Source organism: Gadus morhua, chromosome 3 (assembly GCF_902167405.1).
Source record: "Gadus morhua chromosome 3, gadMor3.0, whole genome shotgun sequence".
NCBI classification, from domain to species: Eukaryota; Metazoa; Chordata; class Actinopteri; order Gadiformes; family Gadidae; genus Gadus; species Gadus morhua.
In genome coordinates, this window is record NC_044050.1 from 30,170,696 (window position 1) to 30,188,160 (window position 17,465).

A 17,465-nucleotide genomic window follows, 5' to 3' on the forward strand; every position below is an offset into this window, starting at 1 on the left:
CGGTAAGGGCCGCTAAGAAAGTCAGACCAGCTCTTTGTGTGTTTTCGCACTAGTTGCTTGGGCAGACCACTGTCGAAGTGTCGACTTTCTCACTGGGTCCTGCCCCCTCCAGGATTCGAGCACACTCGAGCCGCAGCGTGTCGACTTCTTGGGCTTTGTTGCGGGGTGCCTCTCTCGCCACCATATGCGCAGCAGCCACTTGGTCCTCCCACTCCACGTTCACCAGATTCTACCGCCTGAATGTGGCAGCGGGACCCTCTTTCGCGGAGCAGGTACATGGTGTGGCTCGGACTCTGAGGTAACCCTGAGCCCACAATTGGTCAGCCTTGCGTCTGGCGGGCTGACCTGGGCTGCTTATCTGCACAGAGTTGACCCTTGCGCCTGGCGGGGCTATACCTGTGTTCCGGCGTCGGGTCTTGCGTCTGGCAGACCCACCAGAACAGCCTTCTGCCTTTCGGGCATGGCCTTTGCCCCTTGCGGGGCATCGTCCAGATTGGCATGTAAATAGTGTAAATAGTCCTTTTATTGAAGAGCAAGTTGATGTCGAGGCGCAGATACTCCGCAGAAATCTCCGTCGGGAGAGGGTTATTAGACCCCGATTGGATGTTTTATCATTCCCTGATGAGTACCTGTTTGAGCGTTTCCGTTTCTCTGCATCATCTATAATTTATGCAAACAATATTCTCAGCCCTCACATAGTTCACATGACACATCATGGACACGCTCTCAGTTCCGAGCAAATTCTTTGTATTGCACTGCGTTTTTTTGCCAACGGCAGTTTTTTGTATAACGTCGGTGATGCAGAGCATGTGTCCAAGGGTTGTTCGAAATGTGACACTTGCACTGAAACGGCTACTATACACGTTTGTAGTGTTCCCAAGTCACAGACCCAGCAGACTTCTCAAAGAAGAGTTGCACAGAATTGCAGGTAACAGTCTAAGCAATAATTTATTCATGTCATAAAGCTTTGACGTAAAGCTTCTACAATGAGTGCCAGATTTGCCCGTGGTGAGTTTATATATACAGTTTATATATCCAGTATATAGTTATATCCTATGATCAATATTTTGTTTCCTCCTATTGCAACTGAAACAATAAAGTGTATCTTATATTATCATAGGAGAGTTTGATGGTTATCTACTCGGAGACAGAGGGTACCCCTGCCAGCGCTATCTGCTGACCCCTTACCCTGACCCTGACCCTGGCCCACAGCGACACTACAACTTGGCTCACTGCAGGACACGAGCCAGAGTGGAGATGACCGTCGGCATACTCAAGGCCCGGTTCCAGTGCTTTCGTAGCCTTAGGGTCACCCCGGAAAGGGCTTGTGACATTATAGTGGCATGTGTGGTTCTCCACAACATTGCCGCTATTAGAGGAGAACAATGTCCTACTCTTTCCCCCAATGATCCAGATAATAATCCTGACCCCCCTGCTGATGCACGAGATGGGAGAGCTGTTAGAGTGATGATATGCTTCAATCATTTTTAACTGACCCATCACCTCCCCAGTGTCAAAGAACGACAATATGCCTCATTTTATGGGGTCTTCTTTATTTCCTAGAAGGGCAAATGTTGTACAGTTGTTAATCCTTTGTTGTTGAAACAATTAAAAAACATCCCCCTGTGGGCACGTCACCCACCTTTAACTGATGGTCCAGCAGTTGTATTTCCTTTTTTGTTTTGGTGATCTGCAGCCTTATGTGCTCCATTTCTAGGTGTGATTTGTTTATTTGGGATTCTAAATATACTTTGTAAAGTTGTTTCACAGGGAGCTATAGGAACATAAATGACGTTGAATTTCACAGTGCCATGTCTACTTAGTGTCATTGTAAGTTGTGCTGTGGAGGTTGATGGACCTTCTTCCTCATTGTAACTTCCGGCATTGCTCTGTTAGAGAGAAAGCAGTTGCAAGTTGTATTGTGGAACAATTAACTGAAACCAAAGTTATTACTTCCCTCTCTGTGGCAGCTGATAAGGTGTCTTCAACATCATCCTGTAATGAAACAGAATGTTTGTGTTATGTTCTACCCATTATGACAAATCTGCGGAATATTAAGAGTACTTACAACAGTATGGAGGTGTGTTATGGCAGAAGGCTCCACGAGACAGATTACACCATCATCAGTAACTGGTAGAAGATAAAGATTAGACAGTTGATTACCCAAAAAAGTGCCCCACCTAATTACATTATTTTTTTTACAATAGTGTGCAGGTCCCATCCAAAATGTTCAAACTGAGTCACCTTAAAATAGATTGATATCTGAAAGCAACAGCAGCCAATTACAAAGAACTGTAGCCTACTGCTACAAGAAAAAAAAGTGGTTTCTAAGATGAATGGGTGGCCATTACTGAACACTAGAAAAAGGATTAATGTACATGCCATTCATTTGAATAACTTACCTCTTATGTAGGCCCCTGTGTCCTGGGGCGTGGCTGGGTCCGATGAGCTCCCCCCAGAGATGCCATCTCTTCAGCCTCTGTGAGAGGTGGTGGTGGTGGACCGCCACCTGTTTTGCGTGCCTCTGCCTTTTTTCTGTTGGCTATAATGGAGGTCAAATTTGAAGATAACCAGAAAACACAAATTTGGAGAGATTTAGGTGTTGCTTTCATATTAAATGCTGGCAGTGTTGTGATTTTTCTTTGTTTAGCAGATTTCCCTAATTACTTAAATATATCTATCACATGTTGAATGCAGCCACTAAATGCTGTTTAATGAGGGCAGGCTAAACAACCTCACAATTGCTTGAACTTAAATGATACCTTACCTGTTTGAACTACATTTATATATCATTTTTAGTTGCTGCCAAGTCAGTTTGGGGCCTGTTGGGTTGTACCTGTGCGCACAAACACACATATGGAATATAATTGTTGAATAAGTGGAACATTCAAGAGAAAACTTCTCAAATAAATCTCAAATAAATACTCACGCATTAACTCGGTCAGCTATTTTTTCCCACGCGAGCTCCCGCTTTTTGGCTGCTGCCAATTGTATTGCTTTTTAGTAAAAAGATATGCACGCTTTCTGCATATGCAGTCATTAAGATTTGCAACTCCGCTGGGGAGAAGTAGGAGGATCGAGGCTTGTTAGTACTTGTTGCCATGGTGAATCATGTTATCTGTGTTCCATTTATGAGGGCTTTTTATATCCTCATGCACAAGCTTCACTCAAAGTTACCTTGACTCAGAGTTGATTGAACTAAGCGTTATCACCAGAGGGGTTTTCCATGAACTGAGCTTTAACAAACACTGAGTTAACGCTGAACTCTAGGTTGATTGACCCTGTGCCGACCAACCCAGAGTTTTTGGTTCCACAGCAGCGGTTATGCATTAGTTCAGTCAACTCGGGGTTGGTTAACACAGGGTTGTGCGCATCCACGCCAAACCTAAAAAGACGTGATGTATGGATCATGGAAACCCTGATCGATATGGCGAAAAGGACCGCTTATTTCAATGAAATGGAACTCCAGGTTCTCCTGGAGAGCTATGACGAGGAGAAGGACATTATCACAAGAAAAGGGAACGCTAAAGCCTCTGCAACCCGGAGAACCAAAGCCTGGCAGCGGATCGCTGACCGCGTAAATGCGTTGGTTACACGTCAAAAGCATGATCCTTAATATTTGAGCCATGAATATATAAATATCCCAGTGAAGCATTCTTAAAGATCCTACCACAAATATGTACTCCGATGCAAGCGGTCAGCGGATCAAGTATAAAAATGAAGTATAAAAAACATAGGCCTACAAACTGGTAAGCTTTTCCTACCATCGTATTGGTATACATTTAAATAAGCCATTCTTTAAAGCCAATCGTGAAAAGGCCGACAGTCGGCAGACTGGATCTGGCCCTCAAATTGTCTTGACCCCGGTGGAGGAGCTGTTAATAAACATAAATTCAGGGCGCCCTGGCATGGAGGGGTACCTGGAGGTAGGCCTACCTACCTCCTCAGAGAGTCAGGGGCCATACCCCACTGGTTGAATGTAGGTTTTTGTGTTTTCTTGTATTTTAGATTTGTTTTGCCTTCGAAGTAACACATGCAAACCGTGTGCTTGCCACAGCGCATACTATTCCAAATGTTTATTTTTTTGGTATCTGGGGAGAAAACGTAAAAGTGACAATTCATCAACTTCACAGATCAAGATGGATCAGTGCTTGTAATGAAGCCGCCGGCTACGATCGAACATTCTCCAGTGGATGCAAGTCCGTTAGGACTATTTTGTACTTTATGTTGTAAATGCCTCTCGGCATAGTAGGCCTACTCAGACAATATTGCTCTTTGTATGATAGGAGGCCAATACAAATCTTGGATGGGTCATCTGAAACGACTGAGATGTGCTCAGCATCTCCAACATTATAGCCGAGATAAAACTACCATTTTTATCTGAGGCCAGGTCCTCGATTGGTAGTGTTGGCTATGTAAGGCTATTTAAATATATTAAAGATTTGCGCGAGAATCTATATCTCTCCACTCCAGCAAAAAGTCATTCGATATGCCAAGATGTCGGGCCGTGGTCTTATCAATCGCTCCCGGCGGATTGCACGTATAATTTGAGCTCCGATATCAGCAGTTCTCTCATCAAAAGGGCATGCCATTGTGAACACATGAAATATGCGGTGAACGCCGGTTGAAATACCCAAAACCGGGTTATGTTTCAAACTTAACCTGCGCAAAACCTGCTCCGACCAGGTTTGATTCAGAGCATATGTTGCTATAGCAACTAACATACCGTGATCCTTTTGGAACGGAAAACCTAGGGTTACCGCAAACCCTGGGTTAACTTACCCGGTTATGTGATAAAACCGGCTATGTGGAATACCCCTCAGGCTCGAACAGAGTGACACACAAACACACACACACACACGCACACACACACATAGTTTTTCCCACTCCGTATCCAGCTTGTTCCACGCTACTATGCGGCGATTCCATGGGTGTACTTTGCGTGTGCCGTGTTTTCCCGCCGATGTGGCGAAGCTGTATGGTTATGCTGTTGAGAGCTTAAATAAATGCACTATATACTGTAAGTTGACTATGAACATTTATTGAAGTTTAACATTTTGTTCAGCAAATTTGACAACTGACAGATGCAATATTGTAGCCAGTGAAAATCGCAAAATTCTGACTTGTACATTAAAGGGACTCTTACATTTGTTGCATTTTTACACTTTTTTTGGATAAGGTTAAATTGGTATTAATAAGGTAATAACACTCTAATATGCAAGACAGACCCACCAGGAGTAAAAACAAACAATTATTTTACTCTCATAATATTTAGTGAAAACTTCAACCAATAAAATTCTTCGGACCGAATGACCTTATTGGCCGACAGACCTGTCTGTTTGCTGCATGGATATATAAGGTTTTCCGTCTGCTTCTTGTGGCGGATTCGGGCCCGCGTCATCAAGGCGCGTCCTCAACTAGAGGGTTTGTTTTGAATCCACGGCAGACAGTAGCGAGTAGCGACCGTAGCGACTGACGATGGCAGACCAAAGTGGTCCACGGCGTACTGAAACTGCACCATTCAGTCTGATTAGGGGACTCATCTCGGACTCAGACTCACAGAGTTACCCTCCTCTGGAGCCTCAGGAAGACCTCCAGACTGTTGGCCACCAACTGCACCATTCAGTCCGACAAGGGGACCCGATTCGGCCTCAGAAGCCAAGTGGTCCCGCTCCCCTGGATGATTCTCAGGACCTCCAAACCGTTGGCAACCAACCGCACCACTCAGTCCGATTAGGGGACCCGTTTCGGACTCAGACGCGACGTTGTCCCGCTACTCTGGAGCTCCAGGAAGACCTCAAGACCGTTGGCAACCAACCGCCACACTCAGTCCGATTACGGGACCCATTTCGGACTCAGACGCGACGTTGTCCCGCTACTCTGGAGCTCCAGGAAGACCTCCAGACCGTTGGCAACCAACCGCCACACTCAGTCCGATTACGGGACCCATTTCGGGCTCAGACGCGACGTTGTCCCGCTAATCTGGAGCTCCAGGAAGACCTCCAGACCGTTGGCAAACAACCGCACTATTCAGTCAGATTAGGGGACCCATTTCGGCCTCAGACGCTACGTTGTCCTGCTACTCTGTTTGTAATGCTCATACACGTTTCTATATTATGACCCCTGGGAGTCTAAACATAACCCATGGGAGTCTAAACATAACCCATGGGAGTCTAGAACTTTTGTACTGTAGCGACCCTGGGACAGTTAAATAGTTTGTGTGTTATGTGTTACATTATATTTCGTTGTCCGTTATGCCAGTTATTCTATGTGCATGTATTGTAATGTTCTTCTTGTCAATCAGCGTGGGGGCGAATCATTAGGTCAGCTGGGGTAGGGCCTTGGAAGAACAGGAGGGTGGGGGCCTGCACGCGAGTGAGACCGTGTTGGGGGTTGCCGGGGTAACCGGGGTTTGTTTTGTGTCGGTTTTCTGCCGTTGGTTACAATGTTACGGGTTTCAGTGACCTGGTTTTGGTTCATTAAAACTACCTTCAACTACTAATAATGACTCGACATCATTATGTCACCGGCGAGGTCGTTACAGTACTCGTTAAAAAATAACGCTTAGTTTTGTACTCTAAAAAATAACGCTTAGGGGGTGGAGCATTGGAGGAAGGCGGGATGATTTCAATGTGCTGTAATTCTCAAATGCAACAAAGGTAAGAGTCCCTTTAATGGGCAAATTAAGAATCATTAGTTGCAAAATGTTGCAAATTTGATTCTCTATGCAAAGCCCATCATGTCGATATTGCTGTTTAGCGCTGCTCTAGTTTGCACAGATTCAGGAGACCCGCAGTGAATTCAACCCGGGGCCCGTTTCAGAAAGCAGGTTCAACAAACTCTAAGTTAAAACCTTAACTATAGGTTGACCAACTCTGAGCTGTAAAACTCTGAATTTTCGGTTTCAGAACAGGTGATAACGCTTAGTTCAATCAACTTTGAGTCAAGGTAACTCTGAGTGAAGCTCGTGCATGAGGATATAAAAAGCCCTCATCAATGGAACACAGATAACATGATTCACCATGGCAACAAGTACTAACAAGCCTCGATCCTCCTTCTTCTCCCCAGCGGAGTTGCAAATCTTAATGACTGCATATGCAGAAAGCGAGCATATCTTTTTACTAAAAAGCAATACAATGGCAGCAGCCAAAAAGCAGGAGCTCGCGTGGGAAAAAAAAAAGCTGACCGAGTCAATGCGTGAATATTTATTTGAGATTTATTTGAGAAGTTTTCTCTTGAATGTTCCACTTATTCAACAATTATACTCCATATGTGTGTTTGTGCGCACAGGTGCAACCCAACAGGCCCCAAAATGACTTGGCAGCAACTAAAAATGATACATAAATTTAGTTCAAACAGGTAAGGTATAATTTAAGTACAAGCAATTGTGATGTTGTTTAGCCTGCCCTCATTAAACAGCATTTAGTGGCTACATTCAACATGTGATATATATAGTAATTAGGGAAATCTGCTAAACAAAGAAAAATCACAACACTGCCAGTATTTAATATTGTCTATATGAAAGCATCACCTAAATGCCTTTTATACATACAAGTCTCCAAGTTTGTGTTTTCTGGTTATCTTCAAATTTGACCTCCATTATAGCCAACAGAAAAAAGGCAGAGGCACGCAAAACAGGTGGCGGTCCACCACCACCACCTCTCACAGAGGCTGAAGAGATGGCATCTCTGGGGGGAGCTCATCTGACCCAGCCACGCCCCAGGACACAGGGGCGTATACATAAGAGGTAAGTTATTCAAATGAATGGCATGTACATTAATCCTTTTTCTAGTGTTCAGTAATGGCCATCCATTCATCTTAGAAACCACTTGCCACACTGATTTTTTTTCTTGTAGCAGTAGGCTACAGTTCTCTGTAATTGGCTGCTGTTGCTTTCAGATATCAATCTATTTCCAGGTGACTCAGTTTGAACATTTTTGATGGGACCTGCACGCTATTGTAAAAATGTAATTAGGTGGGGCACATTTTTGGGTAATCAACTGTCTAATCTTTATCTTCTACCAGTTACTGATGATGGCCAGTAATCTGTCTCGTGGAGCCTTCTGCCATAACACACCTCCATGCTGTTGTAAGTACTCTTTATATTCCACAGATTTGTCATAATGGGTAGAATATAACACAAACATTCTGTTTCATTACAGGATGATGATGAAGACACCTTATCAGCTGCCAGAGAGAGGGAAGTAATAACTTTGGTTTCAGTTAATTGCTCCACAATACAACTTGCAACTTCTTTCTCTAACAGAGCAATGCCGGAAGTTACAATGAGGAAGAAGGTCCATCAACCTCCACAGCACAGCTTACCTCAGTAAGATGTTGTTCAGCGTTGACCCACAACTTACAATGACACTAAGTAGACATGGCACTGTGAAATTCAACCTCATTTATGTTCCTATAGCTCCCTGTGAAACAACTTTACAAAGTACATTTAGAATCCCAAATAAACAAATCACACCTAGAAATGGAGCACATAAGGCTGCAGATCACCAAAACAAAAAAGGAAATACAACTGCTGGACCATCAGTTAAAGGTGGGTGACGTGCCCACAGGTGGATGTTTTTTAATTGTTTCAACAACAAAGGATTAACAACTGTACAACATTTGCCCTTCTAGGAAATAAAGAAGACCCCATAAAATGAGGCATATTGTCGTTCTTTGACACTGGGGAGGTGATGGGTCAGTTAGAAATGATTGAAGCATATCATGTCTCTAACAGCTCTTCCATCTCGTGCATCAGCAGGGGGGTCAGGATTATTATCTGGATCATTGGGGGAAAGAGTAGGACATTGTTCTCCTCTAATAGTGGCAATGTTGTGGAGGACCACACATGCCACTATAATGTCACAAGCCCTTTCCGGGGTGACCCTGAGGCTACGAAGGCCCTGGAACCGGGCCTTGAGTATGCCGATGGTCATCTCCACTCTGGCTCGTGTCCTGCAGTGAGCCAAGTTGTAGTGTCGCTGTGGGCCAGGGTAAGGGGTCAGCGGATAGCGCTGGCAGGGGTACCCTCTGTCTCCGAGTAGATAACCATCAAACTCTCCTATGATAATATAAGATACACTTTATTGTTTCAGTTGCAATAGGAGGAAACAAAATATTGATCATAGTATGTTATATAGCTATATACTGGATATATAAACTATATATATAAACTCACCACGGGCAAAAAATTATTGCTTAGACTGCAATTCTGTGGAACTCTTCTTTGAGAAGTCTGCTGGGTCCGTGACTTGGGAACACTACAGACGTGTATAGTAGCTGTTTCAGTGCAAGTGTCACATTTCGAACAACCCTTGGACACATGCTCTGCATCACCGACGTTATACAAAAAACTGCCGTTGGCAAAAAGACGCAGTGCGATACAAAGAATTTGCTCGGAACTGAGAGCGTGTCCACGATGTGTCATGTGAACTATGTGAAGGCTGAGAATATTGTTTAGATAAATTATAGATGATGCAGAGAAACGGAAACGCTCAAACAGATACTCATCAGGGAATGATAAAACATCCAATCGGGGTCTAATAACCCTCTCCCGACGGAGATTTCTGCGGAGTATCTGCGCCTTGACATCAACTGGCTCTTCAATAAAAGGACACGCCATGTCTGCCACTGCCTTCCGTCTGCAGGCTTCAACTTAAGAGCAGGTGAAACTCAGCGAGCAGGTTAGTTTCACAGAGTATGTTGCTAGGGTAACTGACTCCGAGTTATGCTGAACTGGCTTTGTGAAACCGAAAAACCATCTCGGGTTTAACTAACTCAGAGTTTTCACAAAAACCTGCTTTCTGAAACGGGCCCCCGGTCCACTTGACATCGGAGGCCTGTTTCAGGTAGCTGGTTTAACATACTCTGAGTTTAATCCTGCGCTCTGAGTTGGTTGACTCAGAGTTCAGGGTTGAAAAGCAACTCTGGGTTTTCGGTTTCAGAACAGGTGATCAGCGTTGGGTTAATCAACTCTGAGTATGTTCACTCTGGGTTGAGGGCGTGCCTGTTGACTATGAAGAGCCATCATCAATGGATCTCTGATAACATGATCAAACATGGACCAAAAGCGTAGATCCACTTACTTTTCCCCCACTGAATTGGAAATTCTAATGAACGTGTATGCCGAGCAGTTACCCATTTTAACAAAAAAAAGCAATACCGCCGCGGCAGCGAGAGCGCGAGAGAGAGCTTGGCAGGAAATAGCTGAACAAGTCAATGCGTGAGTCAAATAAATTAGTAAAATAAAATAAAATAAGAGGAAAGTTTAATATCTTCCACTTATTCAATATGTAAATTGTGTGTGTGTGTGTGTGTGTGTGTGTGTGTGTGTGTGTGTGTGTGTGTGTGTGTGTGTGTGTGTGTGTGTGTGTGTGTGTGTGTGTGTGTGTGTGTGTGTGTGTGTGTGTCAATTTACGCAACCCCGAGTTGCCCCAGGAGGTCTTGGCAGCAAATGAAGTACAAAAATATAGTTTAAACAGGTAAACTAATGTTTAATTGAAATCAAATCAATTGTGCTGTTTTGCCTGCTCTACCTAATTTAACAGCTATGTTCAACATGTATTAGGCTACATATTTGTACACTATATTTAAGCAGTAAATGTAAGTAGTATGCCTACATTTCCCAGCCACCCCAACACTGCCAATATTTAATAGGATTTAGATATATTAGAAGGCTACACCTAGGCAAAATGCATTATAAATATATATGTGTCTTCAAAATAGCGCTTACTGAATATTAGGGTAACATTTTCCTCCATGTTAGCAAATCGAAAAAATGCAGAGGCCCGGCAGACTGGAGGGGGTCCACCACCTGCAGCCCTCACAGAGGCTGAGGAGATGGCCCTCAGCCAACAGAGTATGCGTCCTGTGGCTGAGGGCATCCCTGGGGGGAGCTCCTCTGATCCCCCCCACCCCCCAGGATAGAAGTGCCTTTACAGTATAAGAGGTTGGTTATTCAAAATAATTAAATATGTACACGCAACCCAGCGCGTTGCAAATTAGATGGGGCAATATTCTGGCTCAAGTAATAATTGCACTGTCTAATCATCTTCTTCCAGTTACTGATGAATCAGATGCCCTCACCAACCTCCATGCAATTGTAACAATTCAAAAGATGCAAAAGGATGCTTTGGAGATCCAAATTTTGGGTCTTTTCTGCCTTGCATTCTTAAAATGAGTTTCTTGACTTGCAGCAGTTATAGGTCCTTGGTTAGTCAGCTACTCTGATCATGGGAAAGCAACAACGTTGAAGTGACTGTAGTACAGAGCGGGTGGGATGCACGGGGCGGATCATTCTGCACATGCGTTAATTGCGATAAAAAATAAAAAAAATAAACTTAGAGCATGCCCCCGGTGCGTTTGACAGTCAACATGGGGGCTGAGAAGGTGGTCTAAATAAATGATAGATTGCGCTGAAGAAAATTATCAGGAAAATAAAGTATATCCAACCGGGGTCTTAATAATCGTTCCTCACGGAGATTCCTTCTGAGGATCGCAGCCTCTACGTCCACAGGCTCTCGTAGAAAAGGACATGCCATTTCTAACACTTCCTTCTGTCGGAGAGCTGCCTTCAGCCTTATAGACAACAAACTCAGAGTAGGTCTAACCACCTCCCGAGCAGGATAGACCCACGGCGTATGTTGCCGCAGCAACTAACTCTCGGTTGCGCTGAACCTGCTACCTGAAACGGAAAACCCAGAGTTTCCACTAACTCAGAGCGAACAAACTCGGGGTTGCCTCAAAACCAGCTACCTGAAACAGTGCTCAGGTCACAGCTTTACCCTTGAACATACATCAACCACTATGCATAAGGAACGATGGTGTACATGTGAGCTTTACCCTTGAAAAAGCACACAAGATAGGAACAAAGTGAACTTTCTCCCTGGCGCCATGTCAAACCTAACTTATAGGGGAGGGGTGATAAGCTACCTTCCACCATTAAAGTATCTATATGTTTTATAGGCCTAATAATAATCATAGTTTACAATAAAATATAGGGTTATTTTCTTCTATACCACCTTGACCCGACTTAACATTTGGTGGGGCGTTTATTTTACTGTAAAACTGAAATTAATATTTTATCCACATCAAGTTATATGGATCAAACATACGGTCAAATTAATCTTGTGAATATGGGTCATAAATATGGGTCAATATTGGTCGTAAACGAGTCTCGTCCTGACCTTGAAACTAGTTTCTAAAAGGTGAGTTTGGCCTGGATTTTATAATATCAGTATATCATATGTACTTTGCATATAATCTAGTTTGATTTATTTACCATTCGGCCGAATTGGAGTTGGTCAAAAACGGGTCACATTACGACACGGCATCCAAAAGTCAGAGGTCTTTGACCGTGGTCGTCTAAGCGTTCGGTGGGTCTTAGCCGAAGTAATAACGGTTCCATTTTACACAAGCTGCTATGAGTCGGAATGATCATGAAATGTTATAATTATTCAGGTTTCCGTTAGACTATCTCAGGGCGAAACGGAAAAGTAGCAACAGCAAATCAGGCCCATCTGGCACTTAATGTACGCACTCATTGAATGTCATTTGTCCTGGCACTTAAGAATACTACTCAGCATTGAGTAGCGTCCTATCTTAGCTATCTCTGTTCTGAACAGGGAATGGGTTAACCTAGTGATGGTTAACGCTTGGCACTTGGTTCTATGGACATCCTTACTGTACAGACAGCGATAAACTGTTCTAAAAATGTTACTTATTGTAAGTCGCTCTGGATAAAAGCGTCTGATAAACGCCCTGAATGTAAATGTAAATGTTATCAATTGGTTGAAAGGGAAGGTCCAGCAAAACAGAAGCTTCTATTGATGCAAAAATAAGTAATGAATGATTCTCAGGGCCACGTTTTAGTCAGCAAGGTAGAGCACTCTTTATTATTTTTATTGGATCCAAATACAGCGGGCACGACACAACAGCTCTGGGTCTTTGATTCCTGGGTGTGTAGGAGAGGGGAGTCCCTGGATGTGTAGTTTGGAGGTGTTGGCCTCTGGTTCCTGGGTGTGTAGGGGGGAGGTGTTGGCCTCTGGTTCCTGGGTGTGTAGGGGGGAGGTGTTTGCCTCTGGTTCCTGGGTGTGTAGGGGGGAGCTGTTGGCCTCGCCTGGTGCTCTGCCTGCGGTCGAGAGGGCTGTCCTTACTGGTGGGTTCAGCCTCTGTGACCACGCGGTAGGTGGTCTAGGTGCTGGAGCTGGAGCTGCTGCCAGTGCTAGGGGTGGGGGAGAAGAATATTATTATAGATTAAGCAAGCCATTAAATCCAGTCACCTTCCCTGAATATCAGAGCCTTTTGATTATGATTATGGTGGTTTATTTTGAGTACAAATTGTAAATAAAGCAATACCATGAGATGGTATGGATTCTCCTCCCATGTGCTGTGATTTCCCTATTGGATAATAAAGAACTATCTCCTCTTATATGTCCTTTCCCGTGGGTTTACTTCCCTGTTGACCTTTTTTATGTGAATGCATTGATGGATGCTGTGGTGGCACACGTTTCTAAAGCGTGCCTTAAAGGGGTGATATTCTGCCGCCAGGTATGAGTGTGATTATCCATTACAGGCCATTTGAATATCGGCCTTTTCTTGTACCTTAGTGACATCACAAAGGGGCGTGTCTACCTAGTTGTATGATGGACGGATCAGAAACGTTTGCTACGGTTCACTGGGAAGGCGGGTAGACTGATCTATCCAGCATACATCTAGGTGGACACGCCCACTTGTGATGTCATGAGGACACAGGGAAAGGCAGATCATCAAAGGGCCTGTAACGGCTGACAACACTCACACCTGGTGATGTGACATCACCTCGGGTAAAGACACGCAGCCCGTCCCCTGACCGCCCTGGCCTACTCGTCCAGCAGTCTGCGGTACTCTGCGATCTCCATCTCCAGGCACGTCTTGGTGTCCAGGAGCATCTGGTACTCCTGGCCCTGGCGGTCGATGTCGCCTTGCAGGTTGACCAGCTGCTCCTCCAGGCTGGTCACCTGGTTCTCCGTCTCCTGCAGGGTGCCCTCGAGTGACCCTTTCTGTGATCCGCAGGGAGGGGAGAGGAGGGGGGAGAGAGTGTTAAGCAGGGGAGAGGAATGGACCAATGTCACCTCTCTTAGGTGACTAATTAACTAGGGTACAAATATCTCCTGACCACACCCTCAGTAACTAAGGTAACCCTGTCCCCTGACCACACCCTAATTAACTCAGGTAACCCTTTCTGCTGACCACACCCTAAGGTACGGTCTTCCGCAGACAGCAGCGCACCCACCATGGTGAGCTGTGATTGGTGCTCTCTCTGCAGGGACTGCAGCAGGCGGTTGAGGTTGGTTTCTGTGCTCACTGCGACCTCCTGTTTGACCGTCGCCGCCTGCGATGGAATCAAACACAAGGAGCTGAAGATAAACACTTATGTAGATGGAAACACGATCAAGCATACAGCACGGAGAACATGTTCTGTCCAGTGGAGTCCTTGGTCCCTACCTTCTCTTGGAACCAGGCGTTCAGTTCCTTCTTGTTCTTGGCCGATGCCTGTTCGTACTGCTTGCGGATTTCTGACAGGACGGCGTTCAGGTCCTGCGTCGGCCCCAGGTCCATCTCCACTGAGCTTCTGAAAGGCTGTGGTTAGGATCAGAGCGTACGGCGGTTAGACACGATGAGACACGAGGAGACATGCATGACGGGAGCCTGGCGTTACAAACCCACCTCCTCATGGTTCTTCTTCAGGAAGATCATCTCCTCCTTCAGCCCTTCAATCTGCATCTCCAGGTCAGACCTAGCCAGCACGTCCAGCACCCTCTTGAGTCCGGCGAAGTCCGCCTCCACCGACTGCCGCATGCTCAGCTCATTCTCCCTCCTGTGGAGCACAGCGTTAGCGAGGACTACCCTCAGAGACATCCGCTCTCTACAGTCAGCCTGCGCAGTCACAGTGTCTGTCGCTCTCTGGTCTTCTTACTTTGTCTTGAAGTCGTCCGCCGCCAGCTTGGCGTTGTCGTTGGCCAGGTAGATGCTTCCGTCGACACACATGGCGCCATGGATCTAGAGCGGTGAAGAGCAGGGCAAAAGAACGCAGGAGTAGAGGAATGAGTCATTAAGCGAGGTGTTCAGGAGGACGGACAATAAGCAGAGTGAGGCGGAGGTCTTCCTGAAGCTCAGGGGACGTACCTTGTTGTGCAGGTCTGCGATGGAGACGAAGAAGGCGGAGTAGTCTCGGGATCCGGGAGAGGTTTTGTTCTCCAGGAACTCTCGGATCCTCAACTCCAGCTCGGCGTTGCCGTTCTCCAGGGACCACACATCTTCCAGGTAGGTGGCCAGGCGGTCATTCAGGTTCTGCATGGTGCCCTTCTCATCATCTCCTCCTCCGCCACCGATGCCGCCGCCAATGAAGGGGCTTCTGGCACCGAAGGAGATTCTATTGTTGGCGCCGATATTGGTATTTATGGAACTGTTTCGACTGGAATTGTCGATGGATTTTGCGCTGCCCATCGTATGTTTTGTAGGAGAGGAGAACCTGGAGATGAAGAGACGAGGAGAGAGCGACTGTGGTGCACTCCCCTGCTCCTGCCCTGCTCTTTATAATCCCGCAGCAGAGGAGGACTAGGAGGCGCAGAGACGGGCTGGAGGGAGGAGCTGCCACAACACTCCTCCACCTGCCACACACGCCCTACTGCACCCATACGTGTTTGGAGGGAGGGTGGAGGGGGGAGGGGGAGGGTGGTGGGTGGGCACCCACCAGCTCGTTCCACTGATTGTTAACAAGAAGCTGTTGTTGTGTGGTTGGCAGGAGAAAAAAATGGGGAAATGGGCGGAGCCTCTGGGGCAGGGGGCGGAGCCTCAGGAGCAGCTACTGGGAGGGGCTGGCTGTCTGCTTTCCACATGCACGCACACACATACACGCACACACACAAATACACACACGCTCACAAACACACGCACATACAAACACACACACACACACACACACACACACACAGACAAAAACATACACCCACGCTCAAACACACACGTGCACGTCAGACATGCTTACACTACCCACACACTCGCACACACACAGGACACACGCACACACAGGCACACACGCACATACACGTACACACACGCAAAGACATGCACGCATACACACACGCAAACACACACACACACAAACAGCACACAAACATACAGGCTACCCAAACACACATATACACATGCGCACATGCACATGCGCACACACAAATATTTTTTGTGAAATAAAAATACTGCGTACTTTGTGTATATGTTCACCTGCAATGACCCAGTATGAGAGTATCGATCTCGCCTCTCGTTTTGTGTGAGCTGTTTCCGCCAGTAGAGGGCGCTGTTACTGCGTCCATCTCCTCTGTGCGCAGGGAGTTCGGGTCAGGCTCTGCGTGCTGTCGGCTCCTGCCTGTGGGGCCGCGGTGGGAGCCGCACCCATTTTCACGAGCTTAACGAAAGTCCAACGAAAACCATGCCTGGTTTGCTTTGTGTTTTTAGTTACCAAGGAACTGACCGCCTGCTGAGGATGTTTATTGGAGCTCTAGATACTATCTGAGAACTAACACACTAAGTGTTGGCCCTCTTGGCTCAGTGGATATAAAACGGTCGGTAAACCACTAAACCCTAATCTCATTACATACAGAAGGAGTTAGGATTAGAAATACACAACATTTCTGCCTCTGATTCATTCCTATTTTCCTTCTCACTCACGGCCATTTTAGGTTTGTTGTGAGAGCATAAAAGGGAGAGGAAGAGGACATTCTTCACCCTGCTGAGAATCTCCTCTGGAGCCGAGTCAAGCGGAGTCCCGTAGGAATGCCTGCCCCCCAACCCAAGGCTAGGCTCCTAGCCCCCCCCCAACCCAAGGCTAGGCTCCTAGCCCCCCCCCCTGCTAAAGGCTCCAGGGCTCCAAGCCCCTCCTCTAAAGGCTCTAAGGCTCCTAGCCCCCCTCTAAAGGCTTTAAGGCTCCTATCCCCTGCCCTAAAGGCTCTAAGGTTCCTAGCCCATCCTACTTAAGGTTCTAAGCCTCTTCGCCCCTCACCTGAAGGGTCTAAGGCTCCTGGCTCCTCCCCTAAAGGCTCTAAGGCTCCTGGCCCCTCCCCTAAAGGCTCCTGGCCCCTCCCCTAAAGGCACCAGGGCTCCTAGCCCCTCCCCTAAAGGCTCCAGGGCTCCTGCCCCCTCCCCTAAAGGCTTCAGGGCTCTAGACCCTCCCCTAAAGGCTCCCGGCCCCTCCCCTAAAGGCTCCTGGCCCCTCCCCTAAAGAGTCCAGGGCTCCTAGCCGTCCGCTAACGGCCAGGGTAAGGCTGACTGTGGCCGTCTGACCCCTGCTGTGACCCTCAGATAACGACTGTTTGCATAACTGCCATTGCTGGGACCCAGACCCTGTTAGATTAAACAGTGTTGCCAATTTAGCGATTTTGACGCTATATTTAGCTACTTTTCAGACCCCTTTGGCGACTTTTTTCAAA

At 46.4% G+C, this 17,465-nt stretch overlaps 1 protein-coding gene and 3 long non-coding RNA genes across 7 annotated transcripts; 1 reads left to right on the forward strand and 3 right to left on the reverse strand.

The window, feature by feature from the left end:
- Nucleotides 1-1,532: 1,532 nt before the first annotated feature.
- On the reverse strand, nucleotides 1,533-3,280 carry LOC115539759 (uncharacterized). 2 transcript variants are annotated; one of them, XR_003976017.1, is made up of 6 exons: nucleotides 2,930-3,280; nucleotides 2,768-2,836; nucleotides 2,403-2,542; nucleotides 2,069-2,130; nucleotides 1,643-1,995; nucleotides 1,534-1,559 (listed from the first exon to the last, which is right to left on the reverse strand). It is a non-coding gene; the product is annotated as an uncharacterized LOC115539759 (long non-coding RNA). The 2 variants fall into 2 exon arrangements; XR_003976016.1 differs by having other exon boundaries at nucleotides 1,533-1,995; nucleotides 2,930-3,148.
- A 3,708-nt stretch (nucleotides 3,281-6,988) lies between these two features.
- On the forward strand, nucleotides 6,989-8,660 carry LOC115539764 (uncharacterized). Of its 2 annotated transcripts, none has more exons than XR_003976023.1 (5): nucleotides 6,989-7,359; nucleotides 7,606-7,747; nucleotides 8,026-8,089; nucleotides 8,163-8,329; nucleotides 8,420-8,552. It is a non-coding gene; the product is annotated as an uncharacterized LOC115539764 (long non-coding RNA). The 2 variants fall into 2 exon arrangements; XR_003976024.1 differs by lacking the exons at nucleotides 6,989-7,359; nucleotides 7,606-7,747 and adding exons at nucleotides 7,805-7,917; nucleotides 8,635-8,660 and having other exon boundaries at nucleotides 8,420-8,551.
- Nucleotides 8,546-9,830, reverse strand: LOC115539771 (uncharacterized). The gene is made up of 2 exons (XR_003976035.1): nucleotides 9,179-9,830; nucleotides 8,546-9,061 (listed from the first exon to the last, which is right to left on the reverse strand). It is a non-coding gene; the product is annotated as an uncharacterized LOC115539771 (long non-coding RNA).
- A 3,034-nt stretch (nucleotides 9,831-12,864) lies between these two features.
- On the reverse strand, nucleotides 12,865-15,581 carry LOC115539752 (keratin, type I cytoskeletal 13-like). Of its 2 annotated transcripts, none has more exons than XM_030350550.1 (7): nucleotides 15,166-15,581; nucleotides 14,957-15,039; nucleotides 14,707-14,857; nucleotides 14,485-14,619; nucleotides 14,273-14,371; nucleotides 13,864-14,039; nucleotides 12,865-13,222 (listed from the first exon to the last, which is right to left on the reverse strand). In XM_030350550.1, the coding sequence occupies exons 1-7, from the start codon at nucleotides 15,484-15,486 to the stop codon at nucleotides 13,192-13,194; spliced, it is 996 nt and encodes a 331-aa protein (XP_030206410.1). In that variant the 5' UTR covers nucleotides 15,487-15,581; the 3' UTR covers nucleotides 12,865-13,191. The 2 variants fall into 2 exon arrangements, with proteins under 2 accessions (XP_030206410.1, XP_030206411.1); XM_030350551.1 differs by having other exon boundaries at nucleotides 13,819-14,039; nucleotides 15,166-15,580.
- Between the last annotated feature and the right edge of the window lie 1,884 nt (nucleotides 15,582-17,465).